The sequence below is a fragment of the Gobius niger genome, assembly GCF_951799975.1.
Source record: "Gobius niger genome assembly, chromosome: 20".
NCBI classification, from domain to species: domain Eukaryota; kingdom Metazoa; phylum Chordata; class Actinopteri; order Gobiiformes; family Gobiidae; genus Gobius; species Gobius niger.
In genome coordinates, this window is record NC_136871.1 from 20149279 (window position 1) to 20168156 (window position 18878).

The 18878-nt window shown below is 40.4% G+C and overlaps 3 protein-coding genes across 3 annotated transcripts; 1 reads left to right on the forward strand and 2 right to left on the reverse strand.

Moving 5' to 3' along the window:
• The first annotated feature begins 114 nt into the window (after positions 1–114).
• klhdc7a (kelch domain containing 7A) lies at positions 115–3418 on the forward strand. Its single transcript, XM_079578900.1, has one exon. The coding sequence runs from the start codon at positions 1104–1106 to the stop codon at positions 3252–3254; it is 2151 nt and encodes a 716-aa protein (XP_079435026.1). The 5' UTR covers positions 115–1103; the 3' UTR covers positions 3255–3418.
• A 2314-nt stretch (positions 3419–5732) lies between these two features.
• Positions 5733–11167, reverse strand: cfap107 (cilia and flagella associated protein 107; the record flags this gene model as incomplete). The annotated part of the gene is made up of 4 exons (XM_079578490.1): positions 5733–6016; positions 6912–7077; positions 7347–7460; positions 11057–11167. 4 exons carry the CDS (start codon positions 11165–11167, stop codon positions 5733–5735), a joined length of 675 nt encoding a protein of 224 aa, XP_079434616.1.
• A 1018-nt stretch (positions 11168–12185) lies between these two features.
• On the reverse strand, positions 12186–16035 carry aadacl4 (arylacetamide deacetylase-like 4; the record flags this gene model as incomplete). The annotated part of the gene is made up of 4 exons (XM_079579115.1): positions 15714–16035; positions 14420–14645; positions 13085–13148; positions 12186–12969 (listed from the first exon to the last, which is right to left on the reverse strand). Exons 1-4 carry the CDS (start codon positions 15888–15890, stop codon positions 12186–12188), a joined length of 1251 nt encoding a protein of 416 aa, XP_079435241.1. The 5' UTR covers positions 15891–16035.
• Between the last annotated feature and the right edge of the window lie 2843 nt (positions 16036–18878).

Consider the following 18878-nt stretch of genomic DNA (forward strand, 5'->3'; position numbering starts at 1 on the left):
CATAAACAACCATTATCTTATTGTACAAGACATAATACACTACTGTCAACACACTCACAATGAACTGATAAATTGCATGTCAGTCTTCTGTTTGTTTGGTAACATGATGCAAATTTGAAAACGGAGCCTGGCGTCATGATGCACATTGTATTTTCATTGTGCTCGGGTCCAGCTCACAGCTGTGGTGAGAAGAAGACTCTTTCTCTCTGTCACATGTGTGAATAATTCAGGAGTGAATTGTGCTCCCTGCCTCTGGTTTCCTTGTTGTCTGTGAGAGATCATATGACTGTCGGTCAGGCTGAGCAGCTGTGACACACCCTCTGTGCACACACTTTAATAACCACCAACAGTGATGCTTGAAGAACCACATCCATTAAGTGCTCTTACATACAGTACATACTCCTTATGACAAGCTACTCTTTATACTTTCATTATACTTCTTGTGCATACCAAAAGCGTTTTAGTCAAACCCTTAATTCATGTGTCTGCACTGCAGCGCTGGCACCGAGACGACCTTTGATCTGCAGCATGGCTATGCAAACAGATGTATCCTGGTTATTGGGCATTTGATAAATGTCACCTATCATAACTCCACACCCCTTATTCAAACTAGGCTCTCCACCTGCTGCTCCTGCAGTGTGTTCAGCCAAACTATGCTGTGTGTCACCATCTATCATCATATTTTAAAAAATATTAAAAATGGACATTGTAGCAGGACAAAATATGACTAGCACCACTCCTATTCATGAATAAAGATGAAGTTTTAGTTTCTGTAAGAACCACTTTGTGAATGAAAAGGAAAAGGAAAAAAAAAGAAAAGATTGTCCCGGATACTTGCCTGACAGATATGATGGGTTTATTGACTTATTCATGAATCATTTGGATTTGTGGTAGGTAGCGCGTCACCTGCGCTCCACCTCTTTAAAGCCAGGCATGCAAATAGCCTCAGCAGAGGTATCATTTTACACCTGTGTGCTTGTCTAAAGAGGAGCAGTCATCAGATCAAGGCCAGGGTCCACAATGATCAGCATGTTTTGTTCGAGCAGCCACACTGATCTTCTTCAGTAAGGATATATGAGCCGGTCGTCACTGCCTCCACAGCTATGCCTATCGCGGACCTTTTGGGTGTCCAGTTCGACATGCAGCTCCTGCTGAAGCTGAGCCTTTCTGTCGCTGTGGTGCTGTTGGTTTCCTTCGCGTACAAGTTTTATAGCTCGAGAGAAAACCAGACAAAACGAGTGTGTGGCAAAAATGGGCCTTGTCAAAACTGCAAGGCAATGCTGGACAAACCAAAAAATGATGCAGAAGTTATGGAGGAGAAATCGACAACAAAGGATGATAATTGCTTCTTGGACAAATCGAAAGAAGAACCGAGCAGAGATGCTTTAATAAACGGTGACAATGCTTTTAACCCAGCATGCAGTGACAGTAGCAACATCGGCAAAGACGACACACTGGATCTTCTCGGGCAGCCAGCAGTGTCCACAAGTAATATTTCATTTGGATCGTCTTTGAAGCTTCCTCCTCCAGCCCAATGTGGTACAACCAATGCAACGGGGCGCCTCTCCCCATGCTTCCTGCAGCGGCTGGAGGGGAGTGTGGGTGTGGGCAGGGAGCTCAGGCAGGACTTGGAACGCCAGGGGGCCCACAGCAGCTTCCTCTCCAAGGCCGAGATCAAAGTGGAGGATGCAAACGTGGTGTCGGAGGGAACAGGAGATCAGATTGTGCGGGGGAAGATATACGATTACTACGTAGAGTCCTCCTCTCACTCAATTACTGAATCAAGGAACTCTATGCCAGCAGTGGAGGTTGTGAGTCGCAGCAGCATTCTCACCGAACCTCCTTCCACCATCATTATGCGTGATCTGGTTTTAGCGCAGAGCAATGATCAGAATTCCTCCATTCCACTGGGAACGCTCAAGCAGAGACACCCCGCCAGGCCCGCACTTCAACGCAACCAGAGTTATCAGTCTGCGGCAGAGCAGTCGGAGTTCGCCGTGCCCCTTTTGACATCAAGGGACACCGCCACGAACTCCTCCACTGCTCCCTCAGTTCACCGTAAGATCCGTCCTTCAATGGAAGCCACAAATGTGGAAGAATCAGAACTAGATGCAAAACCTTTATTTTCACAGCTTCAATGGGGTGATGGCAGAGATTTGGAAAGTGTGAAAAGTAAAGTCAATTTAGGTAATTGTTTAGAAACTTTGCATTTGGCGAAAAAGAGGGAACAGAAATTAGTTCAGCAAGCAGCTCTTAGCGTCATGTCAGACAACTACTTGCAGGTGCTCAGAGATCCAAACCTTTATGGACGGCTGCTGGCTGGTGAACGAGAGCAAATCAGGAAGTGGAGAACGAAGGGGAGGAAGTTCGTTATGGCGGCCGACATTGACCCTCAAGATTGGACTCAAAATGCCGAAGGTGCACAATCCTCGAGTGCAATCTACTACTACGACGACCACAAAGACTCTTGGCACAAACTCTGCCAGATCCCACCTGAGGTTGTCTCTAAGGCTTGCGCTATGTGTACTCTGGATAATTATCTCTATGTGGCATTGGGCTGCCAGCGCATAGGCAGAGATGTGACTCCATCAAAGCGAGTGTTTTGCTACAATCCTTTGACATCCATTTGGAAAGAGATCAGTCCCATGAACCAAGCCAGGCCGCGGTGCAAACTGGCAGCTCTGGATGGCTGCATCTACGCCATTGGGGGCGAGTGCCTGTCCTCTGTGGAGCGCTACGACCCGCGCCTGGACAGATGGGCATTCGTGGCACCTCTTCCTAATGACACTTTTGCGGTTGCCCATCACGTAACGGTATGCGACGGGGAGATTTTTGTTTCCGGCGGCACTCTGCGGTGCATGCTCCTGCGCTACAACCCACAAACGAACTCTTGGAGGGCGAGTCTGTTGGGGAGTAAAGACAGGACTGCAGATATGGTGGCAATGGGGAGGTTTTTGTACCGCTTCGATGTCAATCCACTGCTCGGGCTCAGCGTGTATAGATATCACACAGTGGCAAGACTGTGGTACGAGTGCAGTAGCAAGCGCATTCTAAGATGCCCGGCTTTTCAGTGTGTTGCGATGGATGCAAACGTATTCTGTGTGAACCGCCAGTTTAGTCTGAGGTTTGATGCCGATGAGGTGTCTCCTAGTTTTGCAGACGAGGAGCTGAGTGTCCTCTCAGCCGCAAAGGGAGTGCTATTCCCATTTGTTCTCTCGCTGCATGATAAGAAGCCTCGCCAGACCAGTGTGTAATAAGGATTCAAGTTTTGAGCAATGATTGGCTTTGATGTCTTTTTGGATCCACAACGGAAAGTTATATTTTGCTTACAATGTTTTAAAGTTCTAAATGATACGAGCACATTTCACTTTAGTTTCTTTACACTTTACTGACATCTAAATGAAAAATGTCTGGCTTATTTTTTTATGTTCCTCTAACAATCAAAGACCATTTGTAAATATGTGTAAAGATGTTTTTCTATTTACATTTTAGTGTCTCATCATTGGGGGGGGATTACTGGAATTCTTTGTTAAGATGTAATTCAAATATTTGGAATAAAATTAAAAAAAATACCATGGGAAGGAAACATGCAAATGAGTTTCTTTATTCATATTTGTTTTCTCTGGAACTTCCTCTTTTCATTGCACAGGTCAGAGTGGACGTCAAAACCAATTCTGTAAAACACAAACTAAAACATCAAAATGTAAGGCACTGGGTATTACCAACACTGCTATGAAGCCAATGCCTTTCAATATGTGGCATGTTCATAAAGTCATGCATGCATCAAAGGACACGAGACATCACAAACATTTACCATTGTTGTTTTTTTTCTTCTCCAAGGACTGATGTGTCTCTCTGTTCATTGTTACACTACATTTTTTCATCTTCTGTTCCTATGGACATATTTAATAATTCCACACACAATGGCATAGTTCATGAAAGGATTTGGACAATAATGCTTCATTCTCCATAAATGACAGTCAACTTATACAGCAGTAAGACAATGTTGATACTAGTGTGATTATTTTGTATGTCTTTGTTACTGATTAGGTTTAGAAGAAAATAATCAAAGTTATTTATTGCATTTATATAGTCCTAAAACATTATGCTTTTTTTTTTTACCCATCAAGCTTTGACAAGCTACAGATGCACACTGACAGTTTTGAGGGAGTGACATGCTGCTATAGCACCATCATGTGGATGGGAAGGCAAATGCAGCCGTGCTTCAGAGAAACTCCACTTGCCATGTGACACAGGCAGCAGGAGCACAGAGAAGTATCTAACAGTAGGTGAGACGGCTGTGGCAGCTGCACTGGGGAGCAGCCTGCAGACACAAGCTCCAGCGCACACAGATGGTTGACCATCAAACATAAGCATCTCTGATTCCTACTAATGAAACACTGGGATTCCTGTAATTAAACACCTAATGGAACGGGAGGCAGGCAGCTCCCTCTAGACTCAGGCTTGGATCACTTGCGCTCCAAGATTTTCACAACACGCAGGTCACTTTTGGCTTCAACACTTTTTTTTCTATTTATAAACTATCAAGGGTAACCAAGGCTCAGAGTGAGAGAGCGATCAGGGGTTGGACCAGCACATAATGAACTGTTGGACTGTCAGACATAATTTATTGCCCCCACCTCTGCTCTGACTCTCACACTCATCTACATAAACACATTAACAGCTCCACAACACCGCTATAACACTATTATGAGAGCTAGTCTGATATATTTAAATCACATTTATTTCCCTAATGCTCCATAAGATTTTTAAATCATCAACTAATTACGCATAAGCATCTACAAAAGCTACCCCAATTACAATCAAATAAGGAGCTATAGTTTTGGGGGATGTGTAAGTCATAGTGTAATGTGGAGGGGTGGAACTAATCTCAAAATAGTATCTGCTATTAACAATATCACCACTTTTTACTGCTACTGCTCGCAATTCGCTTGTATTACTTCTGGTGTTATCTGCTTAGTGTTGCCACCACTACAACAGCAGCATGGTGGCTGAGTGGTGAGAGCCTTCACCTCAGTAGACGGTCATGGTACTCTTTTTATAGCTAAACTATAGGGTCTCCCTTGGGTCTCGGTCGATTTATTACATGTGTAACAGACTGATCCTCCATCTTTGTCCTGAACCATGCCTGTAGTCGGATCTGGAGATGGGTCCCTGGGCACTACAGTGTGGTTGCCCACTGCTCTTGATAGATTCTTCCAGTTGCATTGAACAGTGTGTCTAAGGACAAATTCCCCTGGGGACTAGGGATGCACAATTTAAAAACATTTTTAAAATTCTATATTTGATGTGTCTTAACTATTGCTAAAATATTGAAGAGCTCAGACTATATCTATTCATATCGATTCCTTACAATATGGATACTGTGTTACCTGATATAGCAATTACAATAATTGGGCGACATATTGTGCAGCCTCAGAGGGGGCTATAAAGTATACATGAGTCCAATGACATCACGCATAGTTCCGGTGGCCATTTTGAATACCGAAGTAGAATTATGCAGTACTACAACATGTAACAATATCTCAGATGTTGTTACATGTTGTAGTCTGGTTGTAGTACTGCATAATTCTACCTCGGTATTCAAAATGGCTACCATAACAGCAAAAGTCATATGACTGAAAGGCATGTATACCTTCACTGTAGTCTAACCACTACTACACACAAACAAATCTACAGTGAAATTGCACTTTGTACTTGTTCAAATATGGCTATCCAAAAATGTATTTGCCATGCTTGCCGGAGAGGGGTCGTCTCACACACTGATCTGGGACCTGCCTCAGTTTTTGCTGTCTCAGGTCCAGATCCTTGTTAAGGTGGTTGGCCCTGTGAAGGTGGCTGGAAGTCCAGACTGAGGCCCTGGCAGCGCGGCTCTGGCAAAAGGCACTGAGGGGATGCCGCTGGAAGGCCGACCTGTACACACTTAGAGCAGGGACGTGTGGCTCCACTTTGTCAAAACAGTGCCTTTGTAGCTGCTGTGAGTAGTTTGGAAAAGCTGTAAATGAGAGTGGGCAGAGAAGAATTAATTAATTGGGGATCTTGTAAAACTGTGGTCTTCAACAGTGGCTGGTGTGTTCACAAAGGAGAAAGAACTTGTTTATTGCAAGTTATTTCACTCTCCCTTAATTACTCAGTCATTTCTAAAAGTATCTCTAATTAAAATTCTGACCATAGTTTTCTTGAACTAGACAGCGTTACACAGTTCAAAACCTCATCTAATCCTAAATACATTTTAATGCAGCACTCTTGCCATATATACAGAGAATTTCAGACTTTTACAGCCAATTTTTCCGTTGCTTGAAAAGTCATTGCATTATTGGACATGTAGCTAATTAGCAGTGACTAATAACTTGTTAGGATGATATTGCCAGTGTCACATTTTAAGATGTTGATTTGTTTTGTACAGTATATCCTGTGAATGTAACAATTCCGGTTGCAGTAACGGGAATCGTTATTCTTAAGGAAATTGTTACTCCTAATTTCCTTAGGAGTAACAAACAACAATTTGTCCTAAAACCTGTAAAACAGCCTGAGTGTCCTGCTGCACTCTGGGCAAGGTTTTTGATTGTTTAGTAAAAAATGTTGACATGGCTCATTGTATTTTTTTAATCTTCATTATTCACACTTGATCACATAAAAAAAAGTTTTAATATTATATTTCTTCAGTAAAATATTTTACTACTACTTGGTCTTTTTTATCATACCCTGCTGCTGCTGTTGTTTGTCACCAATTGTTGTTCGATTGAATATCTTTTTAAAATGAGATTAATTGAAGCCATAATACTTGAAGAACTAAGAGTAAGCAGTATATTTAACTGTTCATCATAATATTGGATCTTTGAACTAACTTTGCTTCTCCTCCCCTGTGTGGACAGTGCCATAGACATTACCAGTATTTGGCCTCTGAGGCTGCCATGCCGCGCTCTTTTGATGACACGGCTGCAGCGTTGGCAGGGCATTAGTGCGTTTCCTTCCGTAGCTCTCATCATACAGTGTGACCAAGCCATGAGAGGATGGTGAACCCTGCTGGGCAAAAAGCAGCTTGGCCGGCAGCCCCTGAAGATAACACACAGTAGTAGTGACACAGTTAGCCCGTACTCACTGCCCCCTACAGGATTATGACATAAAAGTCATATCAGCACATTGCTGCTATTTTTAAAGTGCTTAAAGTGGTAGGAGTTACACAGAGACCAACCAGCATTCAGCTTGAACACATATTTGTTAAATATGCAGAACGAGAAGATGGTGAAAGCCTTAGTTTGTGAGGTATGTGATTGACACTACGATGAGTTTTAATTGCATGGATGAGCAGTTAAATTGTTGACCTCTGTTCTCAGCAAGCCAGATCCTCTCTCAAAGCTGTCTGACTTGACATGCCAATATGGTTGGTAGTCTGATCGGCTGGTGCTGCTGTGGGCAAACTGTGTCTCCCGATTGAACTGCAACAGACAAAATAAATGGGTAAAGAAAAAGGGCAACAAAGAGACGTTGAAGCTAAAGGCGCAGCTCAAAGATCAGTAAAGCTCACACTTTGCAATCGATCCACAGTGGTGCGATATTTCTGAAATCATTCCTGAAGCGCTGGTCTGAAGCAGGATGAACGTCAATGCAATTAGTCTGACTCCAGCCGCTCCCACCAGGACACAGCACTGATGCTGAACCAAGCCGTATCATCGTTATAGATTTGAATACCAGTTGAGGTGCAGAAAACTATGGAGAATGCTACACATGTTCTGGATTATGTGGCGGCTCCTCTTTGACTTCAAGTTAAGATGAACTTCTACAAAATTTCATGAAAAAATGGCAAATGAAAATGCATTTTATTTTGCAAATGTATTAAAATGTCATGATTAATCCACTAGAGTGTGTTAAATTGTGTAAGGAAGTCAGTAGTTAATCAGGTGTTTCAGTGTGGTCTTCCCTGTCCCTCGGAGCTGCCTGAAGCTCTATGGGAAATCCCGTTGAAGCTCTCTTTTTAGAAAGCAGCCTCTGATTGGATAACTCTTGATTGTTGTTAAGCACAACTTCAAAGCAGGGGGTGATATTGTAACACCCACCACAGCTCCATGTTTTTGAGAGCGGCAATAGAATGTGCTCTCTGCTGTCACTGTGAAGCAGAGCTACAAGAGAAAATCTGAAGCTGTTGAGACCAACATGACAGGGATGGACTTTATTTCAGTCATGGACGACATGTTTTATGAAAGCTTTCTGAAGAATGTACTTTTTGGGGGGAATAAGGTTTCTGTGGCATTACCTGGTCCTGCGTTGTTCTGCTATTAGCTACATACATCATGACACAAGCACAACAGCTCAGAATTAGCCCAAATGTTTAGACCTGGTTTAGCTCTGATTAGTCCCAGGTTTTCTTTGTGCAATATACTGGGCATTCCCCGTAAAAACAAATAAAAAATTATAAGAATAACAATCATAAACTTTATTTTTATAGCACTTTTCTAAACAACAGTTACAAAGTGCTGAAGAAATTTTAGAATTTAGAAGAATCACACAGACGAGTGATGCTTTGTGGTGAATGAATGACTGGGCGTGGGAGGACAATGCCTCACACTGCAAAAAGCACCCTTCTCAAAACAAGGACAAAAATCTTAAAATAAGACGTTTTTTCTTGTTTGAAGGAAAAAATTCTGCCAATGGGGTCAGTGTTTTTTTCTTGCTAAGAATTCTTATTTCTAGAATATTTTTCATCATAAAACAAGACAGAAACACTAAATGTAAGCAAATAAATGACTATTAAGCAAAATGTCCTCAGAAAATGGAATAATTTAGGGAAAACATTCTTATTCAGTGAAAAATTGAGGGATATTTTACTTAAATGTTGCTTGATTTAAGTAAAATGTTCTAAATTACACATACAATATGGTTCCATCTGGTTCCATGATGTGGAGCCAGTCTGATGGTCAGAATCACCTGGCTGGAGGATTCACCTATTGTACATGTTTTTAGTGTTAGACATGGGGAGAACATGCTCCACACAGAAAGGCCCCGTCCTGGTGGGAATTGAACCCGGGACCTTCGAGCTGTGAAGCTGAGGCTCTAACCGCTGTGCCACCGAGCCGCCCACTTTAAAGAATGGAATGTATTATCTCTCTGTGAGAATCAGTTCTTACATTAAGAGTTGTTGAAGAAGATTCAAAAAGTTTTTCTTTCTTGTTACAAGAAAAATTAGCAAGTTTTTTTTAGCAAATATATCTGAACAAGAAATGACTAGATTTTATTTCCTAAAATAAGATTTTTTTTCTCAAGAAAACTTTGCTCAGTGAGACATTATTACTTTTTAGGGAAAAAATAAGAACTTATTTCTTAAAGTAAGACATTTTTTACTTGCTTAGAATCCACTTTTTGCAGTGCAGTATTTTCTTTTTGCTAGTTTTTCCAGTGTTCATGTTTTCCGCTGCCAAATCATTTTCTTTTTAGTTTAGTTCGCCGTTTTTGTTAGTGGGTGAGTCCACTCCCTGTAGATCATCTGTGTTGGCTTCCAATGTACTTGTATGAGCGGTATGAGATGTATGTATGAGCGGGCTAACTTTTTTTTTTTTTTTACTATTTTGTCTTTTGTGTGTGTGTCACTTCCCTATCAATCGCCTCTAACATGAACATTACCAAACCCAGTCCTAGTGATACAGTATACACTATCTGCAGGTGTATAGTGGCTTGCAGTGTTCCTGTGCCCTGAGTTTGTTTGGGTTGAAGTGAACCAGTGCATGTAACTCTTTGCGGATTGGTCTGCCCTTAGCGGTGCAGTGGCTTTGGGTATAGATTCGGATCAGAGGTTTAGCTTAAAGGCACTATACCTAATTTTTTTCTAATTGAACTGTAAAAATCGGAATGTTTGTGGTGGGGTTTCATTCCGCCAATTACTCTAGAATATAAAAGTTCACTTTCTTTAGTTGTTCTTCCTCTGGTCGTGTGTACATACGTCATCGCGGGCGTCCAGCACCCGGACACCCGCGATGACGTATGCCATGGTGTGTGTATGCTCTGGCGCTCCGCATAGAGGATACGGAAAGTAGCTAACAATATTTATTCCGTTAAATCTAAAATTGGTCCTGATGCAGAGTTTTCTTTTAGTGCCGCTGTCAAGTCGGGGGGGGCGTCTCATCGTGCAGCTGGGTGCGTTCACTGCAGGCTGGGTGTGTGTGGTCTCCCATGGTCCTTTGAAGCAACAAGATGGATTATGCCGAGCCCAGTGTAAAACTGCTAGAAGTGTGTACTTGCAGAAACGGTATGTGTTACATCCAGCCTACATGTTTTAGTTGACAGAGCAGCACCACTTTTTCAACGTGAGTGAGTGAGTGGTTGGTGGTGGTCGGAGGAGCCGATGGCGCAGATTGTCAACCTTGGTTCTGTCAGGTAGACACCCCAGGGCAGCTGTGGCTGTAGCTTACAACCACCAATATGGAGTGAATGAATAATGCAACGTAAAGCATCTTTGAGTGTCCAGAAAAGCGCTATATAAAACCAATGCATTATTATTATTATTATTATTATTATTAATAAATGTAACTTGTTCATTTGTATGTTCCACTGTGAAAAGCACTAAACTAATAATAAAGCATTTGTATAAATTTTGTGAACTTGCAGGCTAGTTTGTTGTGAAATGTGCCTATAAACTTGTCGCTGTAAAGAACTGGGAATAAATTAGGAATGAGTTTGGACCACAACTAACATTTTAATCTAGTGGCTTAGTGATGCTTATTAATAGTCTGTTTAATCTGATTCCTCACAGTGAACAATGTTACTTTTCAGGTTGGGAAACAGTAGAGAATATAAAATCGTTCTGCTAATTTTAGCACATAATCTGTGTGTAATTACACCAGCAAGGTAAAACCTTCACCATGAAGTGGAAATAATGTTTTGCATTGATGAGGACATGAGAGTCCTCAATGCTCCTGTTAGTGGTTGAAATGTGTTGCGTCAAAGTTGGCGTGTGGAATGACTTTGGAATGAGTAGTATCTCTAAAACTGTCGTTGTTTTTATTTCATCATTTTAACTAAACAAGAATAACACAGTGCTTACCTGCAGCCGGTCCTCTGCCCAGTTCCCTAATAGGGCCTTGTTTGTGTACTTCTTCTCTATCCTCCACCCGGGCTGGGACCATTTGTCCTGTGGAGCTCTCGTGAGGTGCATTCTGACTGCAGCTGGTGTTAAACAAGCCACACAAAGGAATCCCTGGCCCGTCAAAACATACCGTGCTAGCTCAGTAAGCATGTACCTGTGCATTCTCCTGCTTCTAATGACCGAACCAGGGAAATACTAGCTGGGTTACTATGGATACCTCAAACAGTGAAAGGAAAGACAAGTGGAGTAGTTTTACCTTGAATTAAAGCTAGGCTGCATGACAAAGGACTCTTCTTCGACTTGCAAATAGGTGAGTTTTAAACCAGCAGATTCTCTAAATACAATACAGTATTTCGGAATGAAATTGATTTCTGGAAATTATGTATTGGAAAGGTTTTTCTATGAGGCCATTGAAGATTTAATCGAGCATTTATTGTGTATAAACAATATGGCTGTGTTTCTCCTTTTTTCCCCCCCACTAAAATGAGGAAGGACTTTATTAAAGGTTCACTGTGCAACATTTTGGACTATGCTGTTGCCTTCAACACAAAACATGCTCCTAAGGACCAGCTCAACACAGAAAATGCAGTGGGTAATCAAAGAATGGAGCTGGATGGAAACTTAACCTGTTTAAATCTCAAATTACACTGACTTCAGTCACATCTCCATAGAGACGAGCTGGAGACGTACCCACTCCTGGTAAAGATACAGTCATGTCTTAGGAGAGGTGAGCCGCTCACAGCAAAAGAGCATGTTTGTTTGTTCATGTATCAGGTATTTTTCAATGAAGAAAATAAATGCTTGTATTTCAAGGTTATTTATTGGGTAAAATTCTACGCGGTGTGGCTTTAAGATGAGTGAAAGAAATGTGCTAAATGTATTGAAACAATGTTTGTTTATTACATTTTTGTTCTTTTTGGATTCGTCACAGGGCCACAACTATTTAATTAAAATATTCAAATATTTATGTCAGGAAAGGTAAGTGCATAAAAAGTTCCATAACACACCTTTAACAACACAGTTTGATTATTGACTGAAAAAACGTAAGACAGTCTGCACTCATGTCACATATCATTGGTATGATCAATTACAGTGTTTTTAGAAAATTAACAACATGTTCCAAAACATGCGCTGCTGCTGGAAAGCTAAGCCAGCCCCGATTATAAAAGTTAATCACACCATGGAAACCATTGTCCATGTGCTTCCAGGTCACGTTTCTGCCCACGTCCAAAAGCCTCTTCCTGAAAAGTATCCCATCATCCCTCGCTACATCATATTCACAGGTAAGGATGAATGTGACTGGGGCTTTCTCAATGATATCTTCATCAGCCAGTAGCGGCGAGACCTCGTGTTCCAGGCCATTCTTGAGTGCGTGGTAGAGTTCTCCATCATAGTGTGCCTGTGGTGGTTCAGCATACCCCCTGGATAGGCACTCTTTGGGTAAGTTGCTAGGAGACAGCCAGGTCATGTAGCGCGGCTTAAGTTCATTGGGGACATGGTATCCGTCCAGCACATCTTGGCACAATGAAGGGTCACCATTGAGATACTGCAGAAAGTAGAACGGCATCCGGGCACGGTACAACATTGGCACGGAGTGATTTTGCTGGTATGACGGCAGGTTGAAATCTGCCATCTGTAACACTGGGGTGACCAAGACTTGGGCACAAGGGAAAACAACATGTCTATTGTCTTGCTTTGCCAAGCGCTGGCACAGTGCGGCCGCCAGGTTTGCTCCTGTGCTGTCCCCACCGACTGCCACTCTTTCTGGGTCAACGCCAAAATCTGTTGTGGCTACAGACAGGAAGTGGCATGTGGCAGCCTCACAGTCGTCCAGCTGGGAAGGAAACCTGTGTTCAGGGGCTAATCGGTACCTAGGAGAAGGTGAATGGGCAAACATGCTCAATATGGCACATTAAGGGTGATTAGCAAAACAGAGGACACTTTGAGTTTTGTTAATGCTGGTTTAACAGAAGAAAAAAAACTTACCCAACAGAAACTACTGTGGTGTCGGATTTCAGAGCAATGTAGCGGCACACTTCATCAACAGAATCTGGGGATGAAAAACAACCATATAACCATATAACTTACAGGGATATTTCAGGATTTTTGACATAGGGCCTCATTTTCTAGTTATGCAGAGTGTTATTGATTTCTGGAGAGATTTATATTTTTAAATTCATGCAGTCCTTATATTTGAAGAGTTTAGTGGTGCTAGGCTAATGCTAGGCTAGCACATGTCTATGGTAACTAGTAGCCTGTATTAAAAAAACAGTCTGACCCAAACACAGTGCACCTGAGGCAAATCACTTATAACATCAGACTACCGATATAAATGTCTGTGTTGACTGAGTAATTTTTGAAATATAACATTTTGCATTTAAAAGAACTTATATTTGAGCAGCATCAGCTTCCTGGTTGTAAGCTGCGCAGCGGCGGAGTGATCTGCTAGGTTATCGGATCTACAGTAGTTTGTTTACCTGCGGCCGGCGTTACTACACGTGGAATTCACAAAGGAGCTTTCTACAAATCAGATATGGCAACATTTGGAGGACTACCTGATGATTTTGAAGAGGTTTTTAATGCAGGCTACTAGTTACCATAGACATGCACTAGCCTAGCACTAGCCTAGCACCACTAAACTCTTCAAATATAAGGACTGCATGAATGAAAAAAAAAAAAACACCAGAAATGATCAACACTAGGAAAAGAGGACCTATGTCAAAAATTCTGAAATATCCCTTTAATGACGTTTAATATGAGTAAGGGTGGGCATAAATGGTTGTGAATTTTTATTACCTAAACAAAACTCTCTGTTTAGCATTTACTTTTTAAAATTGTGTACTTGATATTTCATAATGCTAATTTGAGCTAAAGATGTTCTCACATATTAGTTTTAGTTTGTGTCTTGAAAAAGAATGGTGAAGCACCACTGCCCATAACGTAAATAAAAATGATTATTTTAACTGTTGACACAAACATGCTGATAACAATTGACACTCACATTGACCAAATGTGATTTCTTTTGTGTATCTGTTTGGAGGAAATATCTTGACAGAAACCTATAATTGGCATTAAACCCACAACCTCATAAATAGAAGCAGGTCAACAGCAATTTCAGCATGTCAAACAGAACATAATTTGACATTTTATATCTGACTTCTTCAAACATATGATTAATGGCTGTTGCTGAAGCTCGCCATGTGACACCAATCAATCGCACTTGTGGAAACAGCCGCACCAGTGTGGCCCATTCGCACGCATGCAACCAGGATGTGACACTAGTTGAATTTAACCAATTATTATCCAAATTTAAATTCTCACCTATATTGCCCTGTACCCATCCTCCTCCATGGAAATACACCATTCCTCTTCTTAAGCCTTCGCAGACGGTTGTGGGCTCGTAAATTCTAACAGGAACCCCAGAGAAAATTGTGTTTTTTACCCTCAGACCAGGAGGAAGCGCATTTGTGTGGGTCAGGACACATGCGACAAACCAGCGGATGAATGTGACCTGATGACAGATGCCCAAGCGGTGCAAGATCCGTCCCTGGGGAACAAAAAGCAATAATAAGAAAAGGGCATTGTCAAAGAAAAAAAAGGGAGTAAAAGGTTTGAGTTAATGTTACTGGCTTATAATAAATAAATTGAGTTTTTTTGATGGTAGAGGACAACACTTCACCACACATATTATCATAATTATACCATGAAAAGCCTTTTGCACCACTATTATTTAGTATTTAGACAGCTATCCGAATCCATCTGCGCTGTGGAGAAAGCTGCATTCTCAGTCTGTGCCCAGTCAAACTGTCTGAAGGAAAATTACTGCTATCATGCTCTCTCTCATGCTCCCAAGGCTAGTGAAAGATTATTAACAATTGTCTTCTTTCACCAAGGGTTTGAGAGTAACGCAATGTCGATCCATAGTGTGCTATACTGTATGTGTGACAAAATTGCCCCAAAAACAAAGAACTGCCCTTAAATAACTAAATAAAACACATTCTCAGCATGCCTTAGTAGTAAGCCAAGTAACAGTACGCTTTTTTACTCCCCTAACGCTTGAGGCCATCCAGTGTCTAACATCAGACTGCAAAGTAATTCTCTTTAGCCGAGTATAGGAAAAATACATCAAAGTATAGGAACTTGTCCATAAAGGGCTTCAGATGTCAGCACCGTGATGATTTGACATAGAGCTCTGAGCCTACATGCTTTTGGAATGCATAATCTATCAGACTTGACCGAGACTACACTTCTCACTGTAGTATATATATATAAAAAAAAAGTCAAAGAAAGGTTATATTCATTCCTCAGAGGAAGTAAATTTACCATGACAACATCAAAAAGGGACAACACTTGACCTTGCTTTGTTGGAACCTGATTTCTTATCTAAAATGGCTCTGATCTGAGCATTATCAGCAGCAAATACACACACACGCTATTCAAAAAACTGTGGCTTAACCTGCAATATCTATGTGTGGATTGTAAAAGGTGAGTGAACAAACAACGAATTTAAGCTCAAGATAAGTATGGAACCATGGCGCAAAAAGGTATACAGAAAAAGATCATCCTTTTGCGTTATGATTAAAAGCAAACGATGCAAAAGATGTTGGACACTTACCACAATTGCTATGCCGACAAACAGGCCGTGAACCATGTGCAGTTTGCCTGTGTTCTCCACAGCGAGAGGAATGTGAGAATTCATCAGTTCTGAGTACACCAGTCCAATTACCAGGAGGAGGAAGGCGGCTACGAGAGCCGCGCAACCAATTATTAAAATAGCGCCGCCGATGTCCATGGTGTGGCTTGCTGTTTGGCTAAAGGAGCAATTAGAAGTAAATGTGTTATCTCCCTTCCTCCAGCTTTATGTGCACCCTGCACCGTTCCCACAATGCACTTGGGTGACCTTGAATTCACTTGTAAAGCTTCTTCATGTGTGAACATAGTAATTAGACCATTTTTTTTGTAGAGAACAGGCAGATGTGAAAACAAGGCAGCGGTGGTTTGAGAATGCTCATATTTTTGTGACCAAAATGAAGAGTACTTTTACAGTTTATGTTCATAAGCCGTAGTCAAGTAAGAGGTCCAGGAGCGATGAAATGTACATAAAATACATATTATGATCAACTTTTCTTTTTGCAACCAATCTTTGGAAAATAAAAATAAAAATTGTTAGGAAAATATACTAAATAAAATGTCTGTATTTACTTTCATTTACTGTGTATTTCAAATGTTTAATGCAAGACACACATCGTAATCAAAATCTATGTTGTGAATGTACACACAGTTGCCATGGAGATGGTAATGACAACAAGGTAGCAACAAGATAAGATATGTAAAAGGAAAATGAAATTCCTATATAATAATGTCAATAATGATGATACTATTGAATCTAAAATAAACATACTGTTAATAATAATTACCATAGCCTAATAATAATAATAATAATAATAATAATAACAATAATAATAATAATAATAATAATAATAATAATAATAATAATAATAATAATAATAATAATAATAATAATTGAAAGTAACAGCAGATGGTGACATATGATGATGTCATAATGTCAGTTATGATTGGTATTTGCTATCATCAGGTGTAGGTTTTCTAAATAACCAACTTACCACATACATACTGACTTTTGATAGTGTTTACTTGATCAATATAGAAAACATTCCTGTATATCTGTTAACCCTGGTCTAGTAGTATGCAGGATGCTGTGTTAGTGTTATCCTTCACGACGTGATGCCTTATGGAAGCACTACTTAATACAGATGTAGTCATGCTGCTTGAACAATAGATATATCACGCAAACACTGTACAGTCACCTTTATTAGCTTGTGACGATATTTGTTTGATGTGAAATGTAACAACAAGCTCCTACCATGTCAAATGCTGCAAAATTGCAAGGTCATATTACTGACTGTATGGTGGAAGTTTAGTTTAGTTTATTTATTTAGAGAAACAGGGACAGTGTGCAATAAACATTAATTTAATTAATTAAAGAGGAGAGATGCAGAACCAAGTTTTAGCTCAAGTGCTAATTTCCACCCACAGTCCCTGGGCAGGCTGATGTTATAGTAAAATGCATAGAAACATCATGCATACATGGATAATGGCATTTACAAATTTGAAAATGTAATTGCAATAGGAAAATGTAACTCATAAACAGGTACACGCTCGTGGTTGTGTATGTATGAAATTGTTGATAGAGTTAGAGGCGTCATTGAAAATGAATCAGAACTTTTCGCTCACAGCACTCAAGTAACATTTCTCCAAGTACTTTTTTTTTTTTTACCTTTTACTTGAGCAATTGTTGGGGTAGTGCTCCTTGTGCGAACGGCTGTCTGACTGAAGTATCTGAACTTTCGTGGTTGATCTGTAGATGGCAGTGATAGCATGACTTTGGTTTCCCTGGAAAATTGTCTCCCATGTATTGGCCCATTTCACAAGCTTCCAAATAGACTCCAGCACACTTTTGCAAATAGGCAGTCAAAGACATGAAGTTTTGTTTGCTATTTAGTCCATCCTTTATGTAAGCCTGTTCAGTTGTTCGAATAAACTCTTTCCACTTTAGATTTGCATGAGCATCTAATCTATGAGAGGGTGTTTCGATGAAAGCTGACTTTAAACCCGGTTGGAACCTGGTTTGCAAATGAGGCGAGCAGTTAGCCATGAACATGAATTCGGTTACTGTGTTACTTTTGGTTCTGTCCTGTCCCTGCCAAAGAAACATGGCCCAGCCTAAAAAAATATTGCTCTTTTCCAGTTGAAAGTTGCTGAAGGAAATCGCACTGAAGCTTCCTCTGGAAAAAAATCGATTGTTGGGTGAATTCTCCAAGCATAGCCTCCCATTCACACAAAAATCCTGATCATATTAAAGGGATATTTCAGAATTTTTGATCATTTCCTAGTCTTCCAGAGTGCTGTCGATTGCAGTAAACATGATGCAAGGGTCAGTTATATTTCAAAAATGACTCTATCGACACAGACATTTAGTATATCGGTAGTTTGAGTGTTATAAGTGACTTGCCTCAGGTGCTCTGTGGAGCGGGTCAGACTGTTTTTACTGAAGGCTAACTGTTACCATAGACATGCGCTAGCCTAGCACTAGCCTCACCACTAAACTCTTCAAATATTAAGATTGCATGAATTAAAAAAAAAAAAAAAAATCTCCAGAAATAAACAACACTCCGAATAACAAGGAAATTAGTCCCTATGTCAAAACTCCTGAAATATCCCTTTAAGTGGCCAGAAGTCGTCAGATAAGCCATCTTGCTTGTTTGATTAATAATGAACTGCAGCTGGGGTAGCAGTGTTAATTTCGTCGACTAAAATATTTTAATTAAAATATTGTATCTTAATTTTAGTCAAAGTGTTATTTTTGACGACTAAAATTGGACTAAAACTAAATTAAAAGTTTTTCCCGAGACTAAAACTATGACTAAAATGTCCAGATATTTTAGTCGACTAAAATAAGACTAAATAAAAATGAAAGGGAGAGACTAAAATCATCCAAACTTCTATTGACCGTCTGAAAGAGCCTCAGATCATGTAAATCCTCTGCCAAAGGAGCAGCTCTGAGCTTTGTTCATGTGGAGCAGAAACATGAAGCAGAGGAACAACATTAAATATGATTATAATGAATATTATCAATGGAAAGTCGACTAAATTCTTCTTAAAAATTTAGTCGACTAAATGTACTTGAAATTTTTGTCGACTAAAACTAGACTGAAATTGAAGATATTTTTTTTACTAAAACTAGACTAAAATTGAAGAT